The sequence below is a fragment of the Agelaius tricolor genome, unplaced genomic scaffold (assembly GCF_023055355.1).
Source record: "Agelaius tricolor isolate 1412-34295 unplaced genomic scaffold, bAgeTri1.0.p SCAF_4, whole genome shotgun sequence".
NCBI classification, from domain to species: Eukaryota; Metazoa; Chordata; class Aves; order Passeriformes; family Icteridae; genus Agelaius; species Agelaius tricolor.
The window spans coordinates 22473444-22492991 of NW_027269264.1; the positions used below are offsets into that span (position 1 = coordinate 22473444).

Genomic DNA, 19548 nt, shown 5'->3' on the forward strand with positions numbered 1-19548 from the left:
TTCTGTTAATATGTATTAGTTGATATGTACTTAGTTTATTTTTATATTGCATATTTTAATTGCATTTTTAGAAGATAATTTTCTTTGTTGTTAGCCCAACACAAGGAAGGACTCTCCTTTGACCAAAGAGGGATAATCATGGAATAAATGATAGGATAGCCATCTTTCATACAGACAGAATGCTCTGAGACAGAAAACTGTGCTAGTCTTGAGACTAAACAGCAGTTTCTGGCTTACATGGTCAGTTCTAAAAGAAAAATGGGTGGTTGAGTCATGCCTGTTAAGTCCTGAGATTTAGGGAACTCAAGAATTTGCCAGATTTTGCTAGTTGCTGACTCCTATGAGGTTAGATAATGAAAATTCTTGTAATTTTTGGGAATTGAGGCCTGTGAATATGTCTCGCGCACTAAAAATTGAATCTTCGGTAGGTGTGGACCTGTAAGTACAGTCCTCCCCAGAAGAAGCAGGATCTCTTTCATGATGAAGAGGAAGCCAAAGACTGCAGTGTTTGAGCTGCAAATAATCATTTGCACTCCTGCTGTCTCCAGTCCTGTGTTCTTCTGGAGACAGACACTTTTCCTTGTCCAGGAGTGTCTGGAGTGTCAGTCTGGCAAACCATGCAAGCCTTTTCAAGGTTAAAAGGTATTGTGTAACAAAAGTTATACTATAATACCTAGCAGAGACAAGTCACTGGACTACCATACCATAAGTATGCTGGCAGTGGTGATGTCAGCATTACATGCGACATATTTCAAAGCAAACAGGAACATTTACTGTTTTTTGTGCTTGTCTTGGCAGAGGGATTTGGCAAAGTGTAGCCATTTCTTTCTACAGTGGCTTGCAGATAAGTTGCACAGTAGAAAAAGCTGTCTTAGCTTGTAAGAAATGTTCTGGTTGTTAGGCCATCAAACTAAGCAAATGCTAAAAAAGAGGGACTGCTTCTATGATTAGTATAGCCCCTCTTTAAATATAGACATAGTGGTAAAATTCTACATGATTAAAAAATACAGTAGGTAGGCCTCTGATGTTTCAAAGCATAAGAATCACTACAGTTCTACAGTAAACAGGAAGTACTTGAAAAATGTTTCTATTGTCTTCCTCACACACCATCTCAGCAAGAACTGAGGAGCTCTGTGTGCACCTAAGCATTTCAAAACACTAATTATTTAGGTATTTTGAATTGAACAGAACATTTAAGCTGTGACCTTCAAATTAAAAAAAAAGTCATGGACAAGTAGATTATTAATCTAGGACATGCTGGAAAAAATTGCCTAATACGTGCTTTATTGTTTTGCTTCAGTCCATGATAAAAGCAAGGGTGGGCTGAAACTTCAAAGTTATATGGTTCTCTGTACTCTTACTGCTAACAAATACTCTGCAACTGACTTTGATCTGGAGCCCAGGATGGGGTAAAACTTTTCAGTGTTTTAATGCTATGACTCTTTTGTTGGATTCTGTAGATGAACCTGCACAGTTCAGCCTCAAGCAACCTTGTTGCCACTCCTGTTCTGCTTTCTCTCCTGTCCCGTGTCTGATCTGTTTAGTGAATACCTACTTTGGGATTCAAAGGAGGGATTTGTAGGACCTATTGTAGGACCTACCTGCAATCTTGTCTCTCTTCTTCTTTGCAGAAAGGAATGGGTCTCCAGTTAAGCCTTTATAATTACTGTAATTCTTCATAGAAAAAGACAAAAAGGTTCCTATGGGACAAAATGCATTCGATATACTGTACGCTTTGTGTACATGTAAGGGAGTGAACATTGCACTTCCTGTCTTACCTTACATTTCCCATTCCTGTCATTTCTGTGCCAAAAAAGATGTCATCTTTTGCACTTGCCCGTTCTCTATTTCTGTGTACTCTCTGAGTAAGCTTTCTGCTTATATGCCCAACCATGAAACATGAATGAGTACAGGAATTGCATACATATGTACTATTCATTTCTCCTCTGTTAAAGAGCAGTTACTGTTAACCATTTTTTGCCCTTCACTTAAGAAAAGACTGGGATATTGCATAGGGATATTGCATAGATCGACTGTTTCCAGTCTTAGTTTCTGTATGAAAGAGCTATGGAGTTCTTTCATCTCTCCTCATGGTTTTTCAAAGGAATATCTTATGCCCAGGAGCAGAGCAGATTCAGTTGCTTTGTGATGTCAGTTCCAGAACCAGGCCTCTTCCTTGATCCTTCATTTCAAACTATGTGATACTTGGGAACATGTAATAAAATACCTTGAAAATACTAGCTTATTATTCAAGAGAGAATATTTAATAGAAATATCTATTGTTGGGTTCTTGGAAGATGGATGGAGTATTAATAGTTGAATTATAGTGATTGAAGATTTCCGAGGAAGAAAGAAGATTTGGAAAATAAAAGGAAGTTCTAAACAAAAGAATATATTAGAAAAATAAATGTTTCAGTAGGGAGATGGCATCTTATTAGTGGAAAAACCAAAAAAAGAGTACTCATCTCTCAGTGTTTTTTATCCACTTTGGCCTCTTGAAGGATGTTGTTGATGTAACAACAGCATCAAAAGCATGCACTATGGATGCACTTACAACAAAAGTAACAGAAAAGGAACTCACTAGTATAGCAAAAGCCAGACTTTTACAGTAGCATTTTCATTAGTAGTTAAAATAAGCAAACAAAGAAAACCTCCCCGCACCTGAAACCTTTATTACTTGGGATTTGTGTCCTTGCCCTTGAGCAGAGATGACTTACGTTTCAGTGACCATGAAAAAATAATTTCATGTACTTTCCCTGAGGAGTGTTTTTATTCAGTGCTAGAATGTCACGTCCTCAACCCTCAGTTTCCACAAACTGGAAATCATGCAATGACTACAAATAAAAGGTATTTCTGAAGTGCCAAAAGTATCTGGAAAACTGAGCCTTTCAGGTTTTTCAATGTACGTATTCAAGAAAACATAATTATGAGAAGATGATACCAGCTTTCTGATGAAATCTGTGTGCAACCACTCTGTGTTTCTATTTTCGGTGTTTCTATTTTCTAAAGCACTACTTACCAGCTGGAAAGAGGGGTATATGAGCACAGGCAGTGGTGATGTTACAAATGAGGTGCAGGAATCAAGCAAAACTTTGTCTTGTGGTACCACAAGGCAACAGGTGCAAGCCTCATGGAAGGATGAGTACTGCCTGGTACTACTGCCTGCTGCTGTAGTATTTGTGGTGATGAGACTTGCAACTGCTAGCTAGAAACCAGGGGCTGAGGAATAGCAACCATGACCTTGGTCTGTAGAGTTAAGGGTGGAATTTACCCTGCTTTCCCGTTACACAAATATTTCAGCTGAGTCAAGCTGAAAATTTCTATTGTGAATCTTTGTCTCCATCTGAGGTTTCACCTGCCTGCATTACTTGGCACTGTAGCTCTGATTTTTGCGAGATGATTGGCAAAGAACTAAAATTAAAAATACTGTGTTTTTCTTGCATTGTAGTTCTGTAATGGCTGATTTTTAAAATTGTTTTGTCTTCTCTCTTTCCCTTCCCCAAAAGAGCCTACTCCTTTCACGTTACTGCAGATGGTCAGATGCAGCCAGTTCCTTTCCCTCCTGATGCCCTCATCGGTCCAGGAATCCCTCGCCATGCCCGTCAGATCAACACCCTGAACCACGGGGAAGTTGTGTGTGCAGTTACCATCAGCAACCCCACGAGACACGTGTACACGGGTGGGAAGGGGTGTGTCAAGGTTTGGGACATCAGTCAGCCTGGCAACAAGAGCCCTGTCTCTCAGCTGGACTGCCTGGTAGGTGAACAGGAATTTATGCACAAGGGTAGCTTCTCCTCAGAGACTCAAAAAAAAGTCCTTGTTTGGATTTTGTTCATATTAGAAGGAAATAGCAGATCTGTTTCCTGGTGTCCTTTTTTTTTTCAATACATAACAGTGTTATGGAGAATAGTGCTGGTTTATTTAGTGATAATTATCACTAAGGGTCAAATAACAGATTAGATCAGATTTCTGAATAGAATGTGTATGTCATGTTTTGAATAAAACACAGTATTTTTTCCCTTTCTAGTTATACTGATGACTTTTGTGCATGAGTTTAAAAGGAATATAGCTTGTCTTATGCAGGGCTGCAGAGAACCTTCCTAGGTCTTTCACGCACGCAAGGAGCGAAAACCTCATTTCTGTAAGATGACAGCAGCCACATACTGGAATAATGTGACACAGTACCAAAGGTCACTTAAAGTTTTGCTATGATTTTTGTTCATGATCCACTAGTTATATATATAGAGTGGTTATTTTCACATGTGCAGGGTACAAAAGGGACTGGGTGCAATAGTATAGGCAGCTGAAAAGGTAACTTAAAAAAAGTAATGGCTCAATAAGAGATGCTTCTCACTAGAAGCAGCATAGAGGTCTGTGCAGTGTTAACTGAGAAGACAATGTTGTCAAGCACAGCAATATGTATTGTGAATGAAAATTCTAGCTTCAGTGTAGATCTAATTAAATGTGGTGGGGCTTTTTACCTTTTATCCTTTCTTTACTGCTATCATTTTGTAATTGCTGAGTAGTAATAGTGAAGTTGAATAGGTATTCTGTTCTGTGGCATGTATATCTGTCTGGATGAAGAGCCTTCATTTAAGTCGGGAAGCAGTAATGACTGATTAAGTCAACATTTTTACTTCCCTACTTCCTGCTCCTTTGCTGCAAATTAAAACAATATATCGTAGTAGGAATTCTGTTAACTAATTCTTGCAGTGTTTTTTTCTGTCGAGTTACAGATCTTTATCATAAATTTTGTTAAAAAACTGTTGCCAGTCAAGCAAGGCTGTAATAAGGAAAGGTAGAAAGATCTTCTGTCACTAACTCCCCCACAGTACCTCTCAAATCAACAATAACATCATGAAGGAGAGATCAATATGTACAATAAGAATAATGTTGAACAACAAAGGACCAACATAAATACAGGACCAATACAGGAATCCTTAATCTTTCAACTTTAATACTGTGAATGAAAAATAGTATTTGAAAGAAAAATTCAAAAACCTGAAACGCATGAGACTAGAACGACATTTTCATATAGGGCTGTTAAATGCCAAATGAAAGGTCATTTGCTTTAATATTTCTATTGTTGGTACCTTCACTGATGGAGTACATTTGCAGAAAAGCAAGCTTACTTTGGCTCTATTTTTGCGTAATGAGATAGAAAACTTGCCATTTGTCACGTTTGAAAGAGAGTAGACTGTGGCAACAGGAGTCTGCAGTTTTAATTTCTGCAGCTGCAGTTTCTAATTAGTGATGAGAAGTAGGTGTTTCCAACCTTTTAAGATCTGCTGGCTCCTCTTCAGTGCTTTGGTAATGGAAAAAGTACCACACTGCTTGAAACTTTGATGCAGTCAGAATTATATTAGTGGTCATTACTGGCAGGCACATAACTGAGGTGATTTGTGTTGTACAGAACAGAGATAACTACATCCGCTCCTGTAAATTGCTGCCCGATGGATGCACCCTCATCGTTGGCGGGGAAGCCAGCACATTATCCATATGGGACCTGGCAGCTCCAACTCCTCGTATAAAAGCAGAGCTGACATCCTCAGCACCTGCCTGCTATGCTCTGGCTATCAGCCCTGACTCCAAGGTGTGCTTTTCCTGCTGCAGTGATGGGAACATTGCAGTGTGGGATCTGCATAACCAGACATTGGTCAGGTAAGTTGTTGTTTACAGAAAATTTTAATAGAAGTTACTCTTTGGACAGCTACATAAATATTTATCTCCCTGAATAGAGTTTATAACAGCAAAGTAAATAGTGTCTCTTATTCAGGGGAGTGGTTTACACCCAAGTCAGGCAGAAACTAGTTTTGGTAGTTTCAGCCTAGTCTCGGAAGATATCTTTTAGGGTTTGTCCATAACCTGCTGTAGTCAATGTAAAAGCTCCTGCAGGTCTCTATTATTTGGGATTGGTCTGCAGGTTTCTACAAGCAGCGTTCTTGCTGGTTTGTTACTGGTATGGACTGAACATGCCTTCTAGGGAAGGTTTGAGGTTTGCTCTTTTCCTTTGTCTTAAGCCATGTTAAGTAGAAAAAGAGTATTTTCAATTCCTATTTAGCAAGGATAAGTAGTAAAATTAATCTTACGAAAGTGGTTGAAAGGGTGGATCCTCTCAGTTCTTTAGGAAAGCAGAGGGGCTTATTATAAAATAAATTTAGTTTAGGCTTATCAAAGTAGTGATGGCTTACAATATTTTGAGAAGAGTGAGTCTAATTTGGAAAGGCCATGATACCTTGAAAGCTCTGAACACAAAAACTAAAGAATATGCTTAGACCGCTGTGTTTCAGTTAAACTTCCTGTATATCCATAATTAGCTGAAAATTACATACAGAGAGTCATGTTAATGTGCATGTAAATTTTACTTTCTGTTAAACTTTAGGTCAATGAATACAATTTTAGTTACATAAAGTTTTCACTTTATCGTGTGCATGCTTAGTGCCTGTAAGGTTGCACTGTGCAACATCTATACACATCTGTGAATGTCTTGCTTTTTAAATGTTTGCTGTATGTGTTCCCACCACTTGCTCGCTGATCTTGCTGGTTGATAGCACATGGAATTTTGAGACCAGAGCTACTAAACAAAACATGCCGTGTGACCTTTCTGTGGCAGCTCTCGGTGATTCATACCCTTCCTTCACGAAGCTAGCTGTCTTTTCCCCACCCGCCCTCCACCTTTCACACTGAGGCACAGGACTTTGCTAAAGCTAATTGCTGATGAAAAATGCAGGAGCTTCAGAATGCTTTTGCCAAAGGATTAAGAAAAAGTTGAGATGACCTTCTGGTTGCTGAAAGCTGAGATTTGCTAATGAGAAGGTTATAAAACTGCTCCATTTAGATTTTTTTAATCTCCTGCCACAGAGAATGCAACTTTGTGACTCAGCAATGCTTGTGTTTAACTATCTGAATCTCTATCTGGATCCCTTTCTATTAGTATATCTGTTTGTTATTTATCTTCTTGACTTGCAGCCAAAGAAAAATACAGAAGCTGTTTTCTGAAATTGGAGGTTTAATTGTCTGACTGCTTCAATTTTATCTGAGTTATCCTAAATGGTTTTTAACTGTAGTTACTGGGCTTTAATATTCTTACAAGTGGGTATGGGCTTTTTGGGGGTTTTGTTGTTGTGTTTTCTTTTTTCAAAACCTGATAGGAAATATTTTACTTTATTCAGCTAGCTATGATGCAGATCATTTCTCTAGCACATGGAAAATGTTTTTTTAAATACTGGTATTTAATGCTCAGTGCGAGGCTGTTTCTTGCTCATCATCAGACACAGAACAGATAACACATGTACAGAGTCCAAAACTAACACCACAACAGTGTTTACCTTGAGCTCTGGCAGGAAATCATTATTCAATCTGGTTTGTTTTATCAGGCAATTCCAGGGCCACACAGATGGAGCCAGCTGTATTGACATTTCTAATGATGGTACCAAGCTCTGGACAGGGGGTTTGGATAACACTGTCAGATCCTGGGACTTGCGAGAAGGGAGACAGCTACAACAGCACGACTTCACATCACAGGTAACTGGATTTTCCTACAGCTTGTGGCAATATGTGGGGTGGGAAGGAAACCCATAGGATCAAAGGTAAGACTGAGCCCAGCAGAACTAGCAGATTGCTCCCTCGCTTCCTTTTGGCTGCACTCAACACAATATTTTGAAGCTTTTTTATGTGCTTAGATTACAGAAGAAAATGATAGACTGACGCTACTCTTTCCCTATTTTTCTAAGTTAATATGTAAAAATCAGTTATTTAGTTACTTGAATTTTGAACTGCAGTTTTAATATTGAACTATGTAAATTTAACCTTATCTCTCTCACTCTCTCTTCCCCACCCCCCTTTCCCACATAATTTTAACTGCAGAAAAAATTATCCCTAGGAAAATAATTAAAAGGTGTAAATATGATATAATTTTCAGATATTTTCCCTTGGTTATTGTCCTACTGGTGAATGGCTAGCTGTGGGAATGGAGAGCAGCAATGTCGAAGTGCTACATGTAAATAAACCAGACAAGTATCAACTGCACCTTCATGAGAGCTGTGTATTGTCACTCAAGTTTGCTTACTGTGGTAAGTTGCCCTGAACATAGAACTGGAGGTCAGGGCACTTAATTCATGTTTTGCTGATTAGTTATTTCATAATCATTAGTTATTACATCTCAGTTTCTTAAGTAATGCATAAATAGCTCTGCTCTATGAATTCAAATGCACTTATCTACAAACAGCCATCTGTTTGTCTAGAGGCTGCTGTGAGGATTGATTCATGTGTAAAAAGCTATTTCTGTTGTAAAGTTTAGGGATTTCCTAGTATGTAACACACTGCAAACGTGCTGAGCATCCACACTGATTGTAACCGAAAGTACTGTGTCGATTTGTAGTAAGAGCTTTTATAAGGGCAGTTAGTTAACAGATTTCATTGATGTGAATTGAAAACCCAAAATTTGTCACATGTCTCTTTCATGTTTCTGTAATCCTTCTGGTTTATATTCTAGGTAAATGGTTTGTGAGTACTGGGAAAGATAACCTTCTTAATGCATGGAGAACTCCATATGGAGCCAGTATCTTCCAGGTGAGGATGATGTTGCTTTTAATAAAAAAAAAAAAAAAAAAAAAAAAAAAAAAAAAAACCACAAAAAAAAACAACCATGCAGAGTTCCAGGAATGGATTCAGTTATCTTCACATATGTGATCTACCTAAAATGAGATGATGGAATAAGGGTACACAGACTTTTTTTTAATGATGTAATATATTTCTATTTTTCTTCTAGTCCAAAGAATCTTCATCAGTGCTTAGCTGTGACATCTCTGTGGATGATAAGTACATAGTCACTGGCTCTGGAGACAAAAAAGCTACAGTCTATGAAGTTATCTACTGAAAAATATGATGGGGATATTCTTTTAGAGGTTGAACTGGGCCAAAATTGTTTGTAGAAGTAGAAAGGTTTTGAATTTTTGAAAGGAACAAAAGTGTTGAGGTTCCAGACCTTGCCATGAAACTACTCCGATTTTTCAAAATAGAAGGCAACGTCCAGCAACTAAGTATTGACTACGTGGACCAGATGGAACACAGAGGCAAGATGGACAAATGTAGCCTAGGTTTTTGACATAATTTTTAAAAGCCAAGTCTACTGAAGAACGTTGGAGCCTTTTATTTTTTTCTTTGTGTGACCTCATGCAATTTTTTCTCATTGCCTGAATATGGGGGATAAATATCTTTCTGTTCCTTGCAGTTCAAGTTGCATTCTGTCCTGGGTAGAGCAGCAGTGTCTCAGATGAACTTGTTTCCTGGTTTTGCATCTTGTGATATGTTTTTGTATTTTTGTTGAAGGTCAAACATTTGTATAAATTGTAAATATATTTAGTTTACTACAGTAAAGGCTTTAGTACCAACAACCAGTCTTCCCCCTTGCCCCCTCCCTGCTTGCCCTGCTTATTTAAAATTAAAAACCTTTTGGGGATATAAGTACCTTTTTAGAAGCAAGAGCAAACACTATGTATAGTTTGAAAATGGTGTCTTATTCTTTATAACTGTTCTTAGATTCCTTTATCATACTTCAAAGTAGTTGATTTGACATACTAGGATATCAAGTCCAGTAGATATTGTCTTGTTCTACAGAAAACTTAAAGGCAGTTTTGTACTAATTATAGTGTAAATATAAAAATTGAACATTTCATAAAGCTGTGCAGTTTAAGTTTATTCTGATGTCCCATATATATGTTCTTTGGCAGATACAGTAATATGTGCCTGATCATAATACATTTGGTCATTTCTCTAGAAGAGGAGTGACTTCCCTGTCCTTTTTTCCCCCCAGCTGAACAGAATTCATGTGAGACTACATTTCAACTAAGTACATCAGAGCCTCTATTTGTTATATGAGGATGTCTGTGATTAGAGAAGTTGCATCCTTCATGTGTTACAGAGAAGTGGTAGTTAATGACCATTTCCTTTTTAAAGTCTTGTCTATACTTAGATACTCAGGTAAATTTAACTAAATTACCAAAAGTGTGAGTTTACAGGGGATTGCTTAAAGATGTTAAATACTTGCAGGGTTGCAAGTGAAGTGAATTAACCTAAACTAAGTTAAAATCGCTTCTTAATTTCTTGTGCGAATATTGACAAAGGAATATTTTGATTTTTAACTAATCCACTCTACAAATTAATTAGAATTAATTTTCCTGAGTGTCCCATGTTATGCAGGCCTGTAGGCTCTATGTATTCATGCTGAGCAATCAGTGAGTCCTTTCCATTGTTGCATCACTGTGTGACATCTGTGAAGAGCCATGATAAGCAGCCAGTTACCAAAGCTATGCATCTTCAAGTTTTCTTGGTGTACTCAAGAGCAGTGGATGAGGACAGAATGTGTTCACTTTATTTAACTATTATTTTTTCAGTCTAATGTGTTCTACCACTGTGTGCTAGACAACAAACTTTGCTGTTGCACTGGTGGGAGCCATATATTTCCTACATTCTGTAATTTGTTTATAATTTCTGTTGCTAATGGAGAGTACAGATGAACAGAAGGATATCTTTAAACAGTTAATTTAGATTACACAAACCGGCAGACAGAAGAAGAGCTGCTTTCTCATTTTGCTAGCATTTGACAATGGCCTATGTCCCTGCTCTTTCAAAGACATGTAGCTAGGAAGAAACAAGCTTGACTGACAGATGCGTTGATTGGATAAAGAATTTTTCATCTGGGGGCAAATTTTATCTAAGTTTCTAGTCTGAAGAGACACAGGTTTTCCTTTTGATCTACATGACCATTCTATTGAAACCAAATTATAGCATCTAAAACTGTAATAGCCTTAATGTATTAACATTCCATCCAGAATGTAAAATACTACCCATTCAGGATAATCCTGTCTCCTAGAAATTTAAAATTAGCATTGTATTGATATGTATCCATATATTTCTTTGTTGATTGCTTAGTTGTTAATTTGTATCTGTATGAAAATGACAGACAAGTTTAGATGCTGGTCATGTTGCTTTCAGATCTGGTGGGGCAAAAAGCAGAATCATCAGGCTTTTCAGAGAATTAACTGTATTTGCTACGCTGAAATACTGGGAAGTGCTATGCCATTTTAAAAGGAAAAGTTTTAAAACAAGAGTATTTACAAGATTACTTGATTTTTACACTTTTCATATTGAAATTTCTCTGAACATCTGGTTCTGGCAGTGATCGTTGACTTTAGCAGCTCTGGCAAATTGCTTTAATTAGGATCTTTTGGATTTGTGCCAAACTGCTGTCACCTTAGCTTTTACTTTATAGGTATCCTTTTGCTGTTCTCTGAGGTCAACATCAGAGGAGCCAAGAATGCAAGTATTCTTATGCATCTCTATCAATTAAAAAAGACCCCACAAGTGTAATTGGTCTGCTATATGTTGTGGCATAGGGCTTGCTGGCAACATCACACTTGTCAATCAGGAGGTTCAAAATCATAGTGTCAGGATAATCATAAAATACCTTGTTTTCTTGGCTTCTAGAATGTACAGTGTGTCAGAGCAGTTATGGAATGAGAAATTTATGTACATGAATTTAATCATATTTGTAACATGTATTTCTTGATTGTAATTAAGAAATTAATTCCTTTTTTTCCCCCATCATAAGCCTTGGGTCTGAAAATTAGTGGATACATCTGAAAGCTTCTGGATGCATCATCCATACTTGTGGATGAATAGCTCTCTCCATTTGTTGTTTCAGATTTCACTTAATGTTTATAAAATTGTGAGCCTTTTCATTTGTCAGAGAGTAAAGCATATTCTACTTGCAGATGTAATTTTTAATGAAAAGATAGATTTGCTGAACTTCTAGCATGTCTGTCTACGCAATCACCTAAAAGATGTAAAACTTGTGAAGCTTAAAACTTCTGTAAGTTCTTGTAGCCCTGTGTAAAGTAGTGGGTGGAAATAATTGCTCATTGAATGAAGAAACAGTCTAACCAAGATCAGCAGTAACAGAAAAGGCACTGGGGAAACCATGTGGGGAAGAGAAGTGCACCAGTAACTATTGTATAGGTAATTCCTTTTTTTTGTGGGGGTCAACCTAAATACAGTCCTAAAAGATTCCTTTGGTTAGCGCCTTTTGGGACAGTCTTTGTGTGCTGGGTGGCCTTCAGTATTCAGAGATGTCTCAATGGCACTCTGGCAAATGCCAGTTCTGGATAGAAGCAGGGAGTCCTTACAAAAGACATTTTGGATGTCAGTGCAAACAATAACTGATGAAGAGGGGATTTGTGGTAATACCAATTCAACTGAACAAAATCCTTTGTCAGCTTTAATATGTATATTTTGTATATGTGCACTTGGTATAACCCTTCATAAATCAATTGCGCAGAAAGTCATGATATCATTCCACACAATGTATTTGTCAGTGTGTCAGATTTTCTTTTTGATTATAAATCCAAGCAATGGTAGTTCCCCATGTTAGCCTACATGCTACTGGTGTCTTGAGAGAGAACTTTCATCTACATTAATTCCTTCTAACTCATTTGGCATTTCAAAGGCCTTTGTTCTTTTAAAGGAAAGAGAGACCACTAAATGAACATCATTTTCACAGACTGTTAAAACAAGTGTAATTTTTTAATGTAAACATCAATGTAGAATCTATGTATGAATGATTGACCATAATTTTTGGGTCACATTTTTGCATTGGTGATACAAGTAGAATTTCAGAAGCTTCTAAGTTACTCAAGTAGCTTTAACTCAGATTGACAAATTGATTTTTTTGTTTAGTGTTTAATTCCTGATAAAGTTTTTTGTTTGTTTGTAATTTTGTGGAATGGCTGGCCCACTTAGGATCCCATGGGATTATGTAGTCTAGTTAAAATAGTCTTTCATATTTTCTATTATATTGGTGCAATTTTGAGTTGATGGGGAAATTCCACCATTCTATTAATTAAGAAAGGTGGATTTTGAAGTTTTTTGGCTAAGGAGGAGTACAGACTTCTGATTTCACACTACTGATAAATCACTTCACTGGATAATCTGGACTGACTCCAACTCTGCTGTCTCTTTGAAGGATTTTGGTTTTCTCTTACCACAAGCACTCAGAAAGAATTTGAGAATGTAGGTTCATGTAAGACTCCAGCCAATTCATTCTATCTGGCCAGACAGACATACTTCATTACATAATGGGGAAGGTGAAGTAACTCAGAGTTAAACCTGACAAACACCAGAATGCAGGTGAGTTATGGCACAGAAATTCATGGACAGAACCACTTCAGTTAAAAAAGCCCTCCAAGATGATCTAGTCCAACCTCTGACTGAACATAATGTGTAAACTAAACCATAGCATTGTGTGCTGCATCCAGTCATTTCTTGAATACCTGTGGGATGGATGACTCTACCACCTCCCTAGGCAGCCTGCTCCAATGCTTGACAACTTCATCCATGAGAAAATTCTTCCTGAAGTCCAACCTGAACCTCCCCTGGCTCAGCTTGAAGCTGTGTCCTCTTGTCCTGTGGCTGAGAGGAGAGACCAAGTGACACCCAACTTGCTACAACTTCATTTCAGAGAGCTGTAGAGTGATGAAGTCTCTCCTGAGCCTTTTCTCCAGTCTAAACAATCCCAGCTCCCTAAGCCACTCCTTAAAAAACTTGTGTTCCAGAGCCTTCACCAGTTTCTTTGCCCTTCTCTGAACACACCTCCATGTCATTGTCGTGAGTGGCCTAAAACAGAACACGGGATTTGAGGTGAAGCCCTTCCAGGGACAGGGAAAATCCCAGCCCTAGTCCTGCTAGCCACACTTGCTGACACAAACGAGGACACCATTAGTCACCTTGGACACCTAGTCACACTGCAGGACAAGGGGAAATGAGAACATAGAAGCACATAATTTTAGGTGTAATCTAACATGCAATCTACGCAATTCACCTAGAATGAGATTTCAGTCAGAGAGTTCACTGACATCTGTTTCTCTGTAAAGTTCAAATATTTCTGCAGTTATTCAAGGACCCTTCAGTTGTGTGTTTGAACTGGAAGTGGACATTTCTTTGATGTCCATAAACAGCTACTCATCTCATCCTAAGAGGGAAAGGGAATTAACTCACAGCCAGTTCTCAAAATTTACCATTACCTTTTATTTCTGTAGCTCAAGATCTGCTTCCAAGCACTTGATAATCCCATTTTCAGCAACATGCTCCCAAATGTCCCACTGCAACTTAAGTGCTTAGTGCTGTGTGGTAGATTTTGCTAGGGAAATCAGACATGTGAGAACTGGGTGCTTGAAAAATCTGTCCTATGGGTCTATCTTACTGACATTTCTGAAAAATTTACCCAGGATTTCTGCTTAGCTATAGGAGAGCTCAAACACTCACTGAAACATTTTCTAAATCAGTAAAAAGTGTGTTTTGAACATATATAAGCACATGGGTGGGCTTGGGGGTTTTTTTTGTTTGGTTTGTGGTTTTCACTATTTTCTGTTGATTGATTTTTTTTTTTTCTTCTGACATTACTTTAAAAAGTATGAATTGAATATAACAAGAAAACATGAAGGGAAATCAGAAGAATGAATAATAGTCTTCAGAGGGCAGAATGTTGTTGAATATGCAAGAACTTACTGCTTCTATGGTACATTAATTCTTGGGAGAGCTGGATTTCTATTTCCTTGAGGCTAAAAATGCTGCTCAGAAAACTGAATACCAAAAAATGTCTGTTGTGGGGACAAATGTTAGTTATCATTTTCAAATCTGAGCAGGGTTTTCTGTGGGGTTTGGGGTTTGCCCCCCCCCCCCCCCCCCCATATTTCTTAGATCTGGGTCTCACAGTTCCCTCTGAGAAGCTGAACAACAGTCCATGTTCTTTCTGGCTCTATGCTCTACTATGCATTAGTAAGAATTTAGTTGCCTGTTAATGATATACAGTATACAGGAAAATCTGATTGAATATTTTAGTGGATAGCTGCATAATTATATTGGGCAGTGTCTGCTGTAATGATTTCCCTTACTAAAGCAAGCACTCAGATATAGGATAGCTGCATTATTCTATACTCATACTTTCATTGTTTATGAATTCCTGGTTTGGTATAGTTGACTCTTCATAGAAAAAATTCTGTGATGGCTTCTGAGGTAAAACATAGAATTATGAGATTTTTCCTGTCCTATAATTTCACATGTGATTTTGCCCATATTTTTAAGGTTATGTTGATTTATAGAAGAGATGCTGCAAGGAACTCAACATTTCTATTGTGTACAGCTTGGCAAGGATTGCCTTTGCTATATTCACAGCAAAGGTATCTCTCAAACCCTGTTTCAAAACCCTGTTTTCTGCCAAAAATGAGTTTGAGGTGAAATAACACATAGTCTGGAGACTAAGCAATCAAACATACTGTTATCATTATCCCTTTTGTATACTCTGTCATTAACATAGAAAATGGAGATGATAGCCTGTAACTGCAAACAATAAATGCTGTTTTTCCTTTTTCCTTTCCTGATTTTAATGGCAGTTTAAAAAAGTTAACAAGCAGAATGAAGGGGTCATAAATGAAAGTTAACCCACAGCAGTTGGAAACTGAGAAATCCTTGTTACTTTCCTGGTAGTGAGCCTAATTTGTTTAAAATAAAATCCATCTGCTCATTTCACAGTCTTTGTCACACTTCCTTCAGCGATCCACAGTAGATTACCCCCTTACTTTAAAACCTGTCTGCAATTATGATAAGCTAATAACTCTTATTTTGTGGTTTGCTGTAGCAAAAAGTTTTGCAAACCAGTGAAGATGCCCTTTATTCTTAAAACATAATCAGCTATTGGGGTTTTTCTGCAGTTGGAAATGATTTTTTTAAAATTGGATTTCAAATAAATATACAATCTAATGGTTTTGCAAATTCAAAGTATTTTCTATTTGTTGATGAATCAGCCAAACACTGCTGTTAAGTATGTAAATGTTCTTAATGTCAGCCTGGTTTTTGCTTAGCATGCCATGCATGCAACAAAACTTTGGAGCAATTCAACTTTTGCGGCCACATTAAATTTACTTACTGGAATAAGTTTCCTTTTTCATACAGAAATCAGTTTACTACCATGCTCCTTTGTGTTTCCTCCTGGATATACATTAGATCTCTAGAGATGTTTTAATGAGTTATACATACATAATGCTTCTAATTTTTGTCTTTCTGATTGTTAGCTATGTGAGATGTGTATTTCTGACAGCAGTTGAGTGAATATTCACAAATATATGATATAATTGAATTTTTGAATGTGTACTTCAAGAAATTTATAGACTTGTATAGATAAATCATTGATTTTCATTTGTCAAATTCAAGATTTTCAAGTCCTGATACTCTTGTATTTTTATCAGTGAATCTGTTAAAGGAAATACTTCTGGATTTTGAATGGTTTTCATTGCTTTTTTAATTTGTTTATGTAGATACTCTTCTTTGTTGAGTACAAGTTATTGACCTGGTATTCTATTTATAATTCTTCCTGGTTCTTCAGTATCTTATCTAGCTGTAACTTATTAAAAACCACAAATATGAAATGGGGATATTAATGACAAGTGGTTTAAATGTGAGAGTTTCAAAATGCATGTTAGAATATTTCAACACTTTGTTCACTGTAATTTTACATTTTTTCATTACTTAAGTAATTAAAAAAAATCCTTAGGGTTGAATTATAGTAAAATTTTATACATCTCAGTACTAATTTTGTCTCCCAGTGGACAGCAATAATTTAGATCGGATTGTTTTTACTCTACCTAATTTATTCTTGGGCAGGGGGGAAGGGGAAAAATATTAACCTTGCAAATTTTGCTAATTATAATAATTCCATTGCTATTGTTAATTGTTTTTAATAACCTCCATGCCTTCAGAAATTTATTCTTCTATATTTTGAAGAAAACATACAGATATACAGGGTTCTGTAATAGAATGTGTTTACAGTATTTATCCCCTGGGTTAGCTATAACAAAAAGGGGAAGTACAGTAACAGATACCACTTGCAATAGTTGCTAGTGCAATGTGCCTTTGAATCAGTTTCTTTAATTATTAAATTTTCTTGTAATCTTAGGTGAGGTGAGCACCTAAGATTACAATCTTTTAAATTTGTTTCATTTCTATCAAAGTGGATATGACAATACATTCTTAGAGCTTTACTAGTCTTACTTAAATTTAAATCTGGATGGTAAATGTATGGATGGTTTTGAACTGATTTGACTGTTCAGGTTAACTTCTTAGGTTTCAAAACCTGCTAGAGTAGAGGGAGAAATTGCCAGTTATATTTGGGGGTTTTTTATTGCTTTCATTTTGTACTATATATATCAGTGGGACTTTCTTACCACTGTAGGTGTGCTCAGTTTTAATGTTGCCATAGTTTGCTCCATCTGTTTCCTTTGAATTTAGCTTAAAAATTAATCCCTTCCCATAGGTGTCTGCTTTGAACCTTAACAAATATAAAAATAATCAAAATATCACTATTTGATAGAGATCCTGTTTATTTCTCTGTTTCTGATGTGGATATTGTTTAGCAGGGCCTGTCTAGTTAAAAGGCAGTTAAAATAGTAATCACACATGATCTGTGTCTGTCATTTGTGGAAAAAGTGCTACAAAGTGATATGTGGTGGTAACAACTCGGAAGGAAAAGAATATGAAATTCAGATAGCAGCTTGAACAATTTACTGTTAGCATGGGGCCCAATAACACTACAAAGCTATAAACTCTGTCTTTCTAGATTGCCCAGTTAGGTGGCAGAGATGCAATTTGTCTTTTGTGAAGCCGCCTGCTGCTAGCTAGCTCCATCTCCTGTCACAGCCTATTAGCTCCCCAAGAAAATTGGTGGGAAATTGCCTGCAGATTGTAGGAAATTGCATCTCCAGACCTGGGAAAAAATGTAGGATAGCACAACACTGATCCTCCCAGAGCAGCTATTAATACAGCAAAAGCTGACCTTTGGCATGGCGTGAAACGACTTTGCTGAATAAAGACTGTATTATGTGTGGTTGAAGGAGGGAAGGAATTATTATCCGAGCTATGCTTGTAGTCAGCCTGTTCCAGGAAGCTTAAGTATGAGCAGCAGGTTCTGCTGCCTCTCATTCCCATTGGAAGGTGGAAGAGGACATTTTGCAGCCTTATACACAAATTTCATTGTACAGATGGGAAAAAAACCCATTATGTATTTAAATTATGTTAGTACATATCAAATTCAAAGGTTTAGTGACAAAGCTGAAAGGTAATTTATGAAGCTAATTGCAAAAATATTAATAGGTATCTCTGCTCAGGTCTTGGTCAGACTAGGAACAATTTTTTGGCTATTTAATTCTATTTGTATATACATAATATACATTTGATTTTGGAGCAGTTACAATGAAAAGGAACTGATTTGTTCTGTAACTGTGAACTGTAAAAAGCCATGGAATACACATTACTTATCACAGATTTTAGCATTAAATTCCTTGCTGCTAGGAAGCTCACTTCTGTTATGTTTAAACCAATTCCCATGTGTTCTTTATGGTGTAATATACAATGAGTTTCATCCTCTGTCATTTCTACTACAGCTACCTTTCTAATTTTGTACTTTACCTCAGTTTTATAGGACCTTTCAATAAAAGACTCAACTTTTCTGTGAATTCTGAGAGGGGGTATGTACAGTTAGGTTTTTTTGCAACATAAAAATAAATGTCAGTATTTTCTTTGAGCTTGCAATTGTACTTAGTTGATTCAAAGCCTCCTGAGGAAGATGTGGTTGTGAATCAGAATGGTGTATTGATCAGAAGCGAATATGAGGAGGGTGGCAGCAGCAGGGAAAAAATCATTTTGCAATCAAGAGCATTGCTGTTTTCAAACTCAGACGAGATCTCTTGGTAACTGGCAGCTGCCCAGGGATCTAAGTGAAACCAGTGGGTTCATTTCCTGTTGTATTAGTGTCCACTGTTGTAAATGAGCTAGCAGGGCTTACAAACACTCACACTGCTGATTAGAGAAAATTAGTGGCCTGCCTTATGGAGCTGAGGCAGAGGCAGCAGGGTAAAAAAGGTATTGCACATAGTTCAAAGCACAGCTGAAGGGGATCAAGAGAACTTCATATCATGGGGCTCTCTGGACTGCTGTTTTGAATTCTTATGATCATGAATGCAGACATATGTCAGTCTGAAATGCTAATTCGTTGAGGCATTGATTTTCTAAATTAGTTATAGCACCTTTTATGGAAGTTATGCAGTTTAGTGCTGTGTGTCTTTTCTTGTAAAACACAAATACAGAAACAGAAGAGCTGTGGTGCTTGAGCCTTTATTCTGTATTTACAATAGCTGTTCATCTTCCAAGGTATTACATATTAATTGCATTCTCAAAATAAACCTTGCCATTTAGTAACAAACTGGGTTTTTTGTATAGTTCAATACATATATTGGATGAGCAAAGAACATTTCAAGGACACAGAAAATCTTCCCTGGCTAATCACTGAATTTGCCTTTTCTTGTAACAAGCAGACAAAATAAATTGGGTGATACAGTATTCAGGATTTCATTTCTTCTGGCTGATGGCACTATGCACACTGTTACCTGCATGCATACTCTGAGGCCAAGCATGCTATTCTACACAGAGCAAAGAGAACTAATC

The 19548-nt window shown here is 37.1% G+C and overlaps 1 protein-coding gene across 3 annotated transcripts in view; it reads left to right on the plus strand.

Annotated features, from left to right (window-relative positions):
* Positions 1–19306, plus strand: part of LOC139588979 (transducin-like enhancer protein 1) — an 81041-nt gene extending 61735 nt beyond the window's left edge. For all 3 annotated transcript variants that reach the window (XM_071424866.1, XM_071424869.1, XM_071424867.1), the window contains exons 15-20: positions 3507–3756; positions 5414–5661; positions 7377–7524; positions 7922–8072; positions 8495–8571; positions 8771–19306. In XM_071424866.1, coding sequence (XP_071280967.1) covers positions 3507–3756; positions 5414–5661; positions 7377–7524; positions 7922–8072; positions 8495–8571; positions 8771–8878 — 982 coding nt within the window. In that variant the 3' untranslated portion in view covers positions 8879–19306. The remainder of the gene's footprint in view (positions 1–3506; positions 3757–5413; positions 5662–7376; positions 7525–7921; positions 8073–8494; positions 8572–8770) is intronic.
* The last annotated feature ends 242 nt before the right edge of the window (positions 19307–19548 follow it).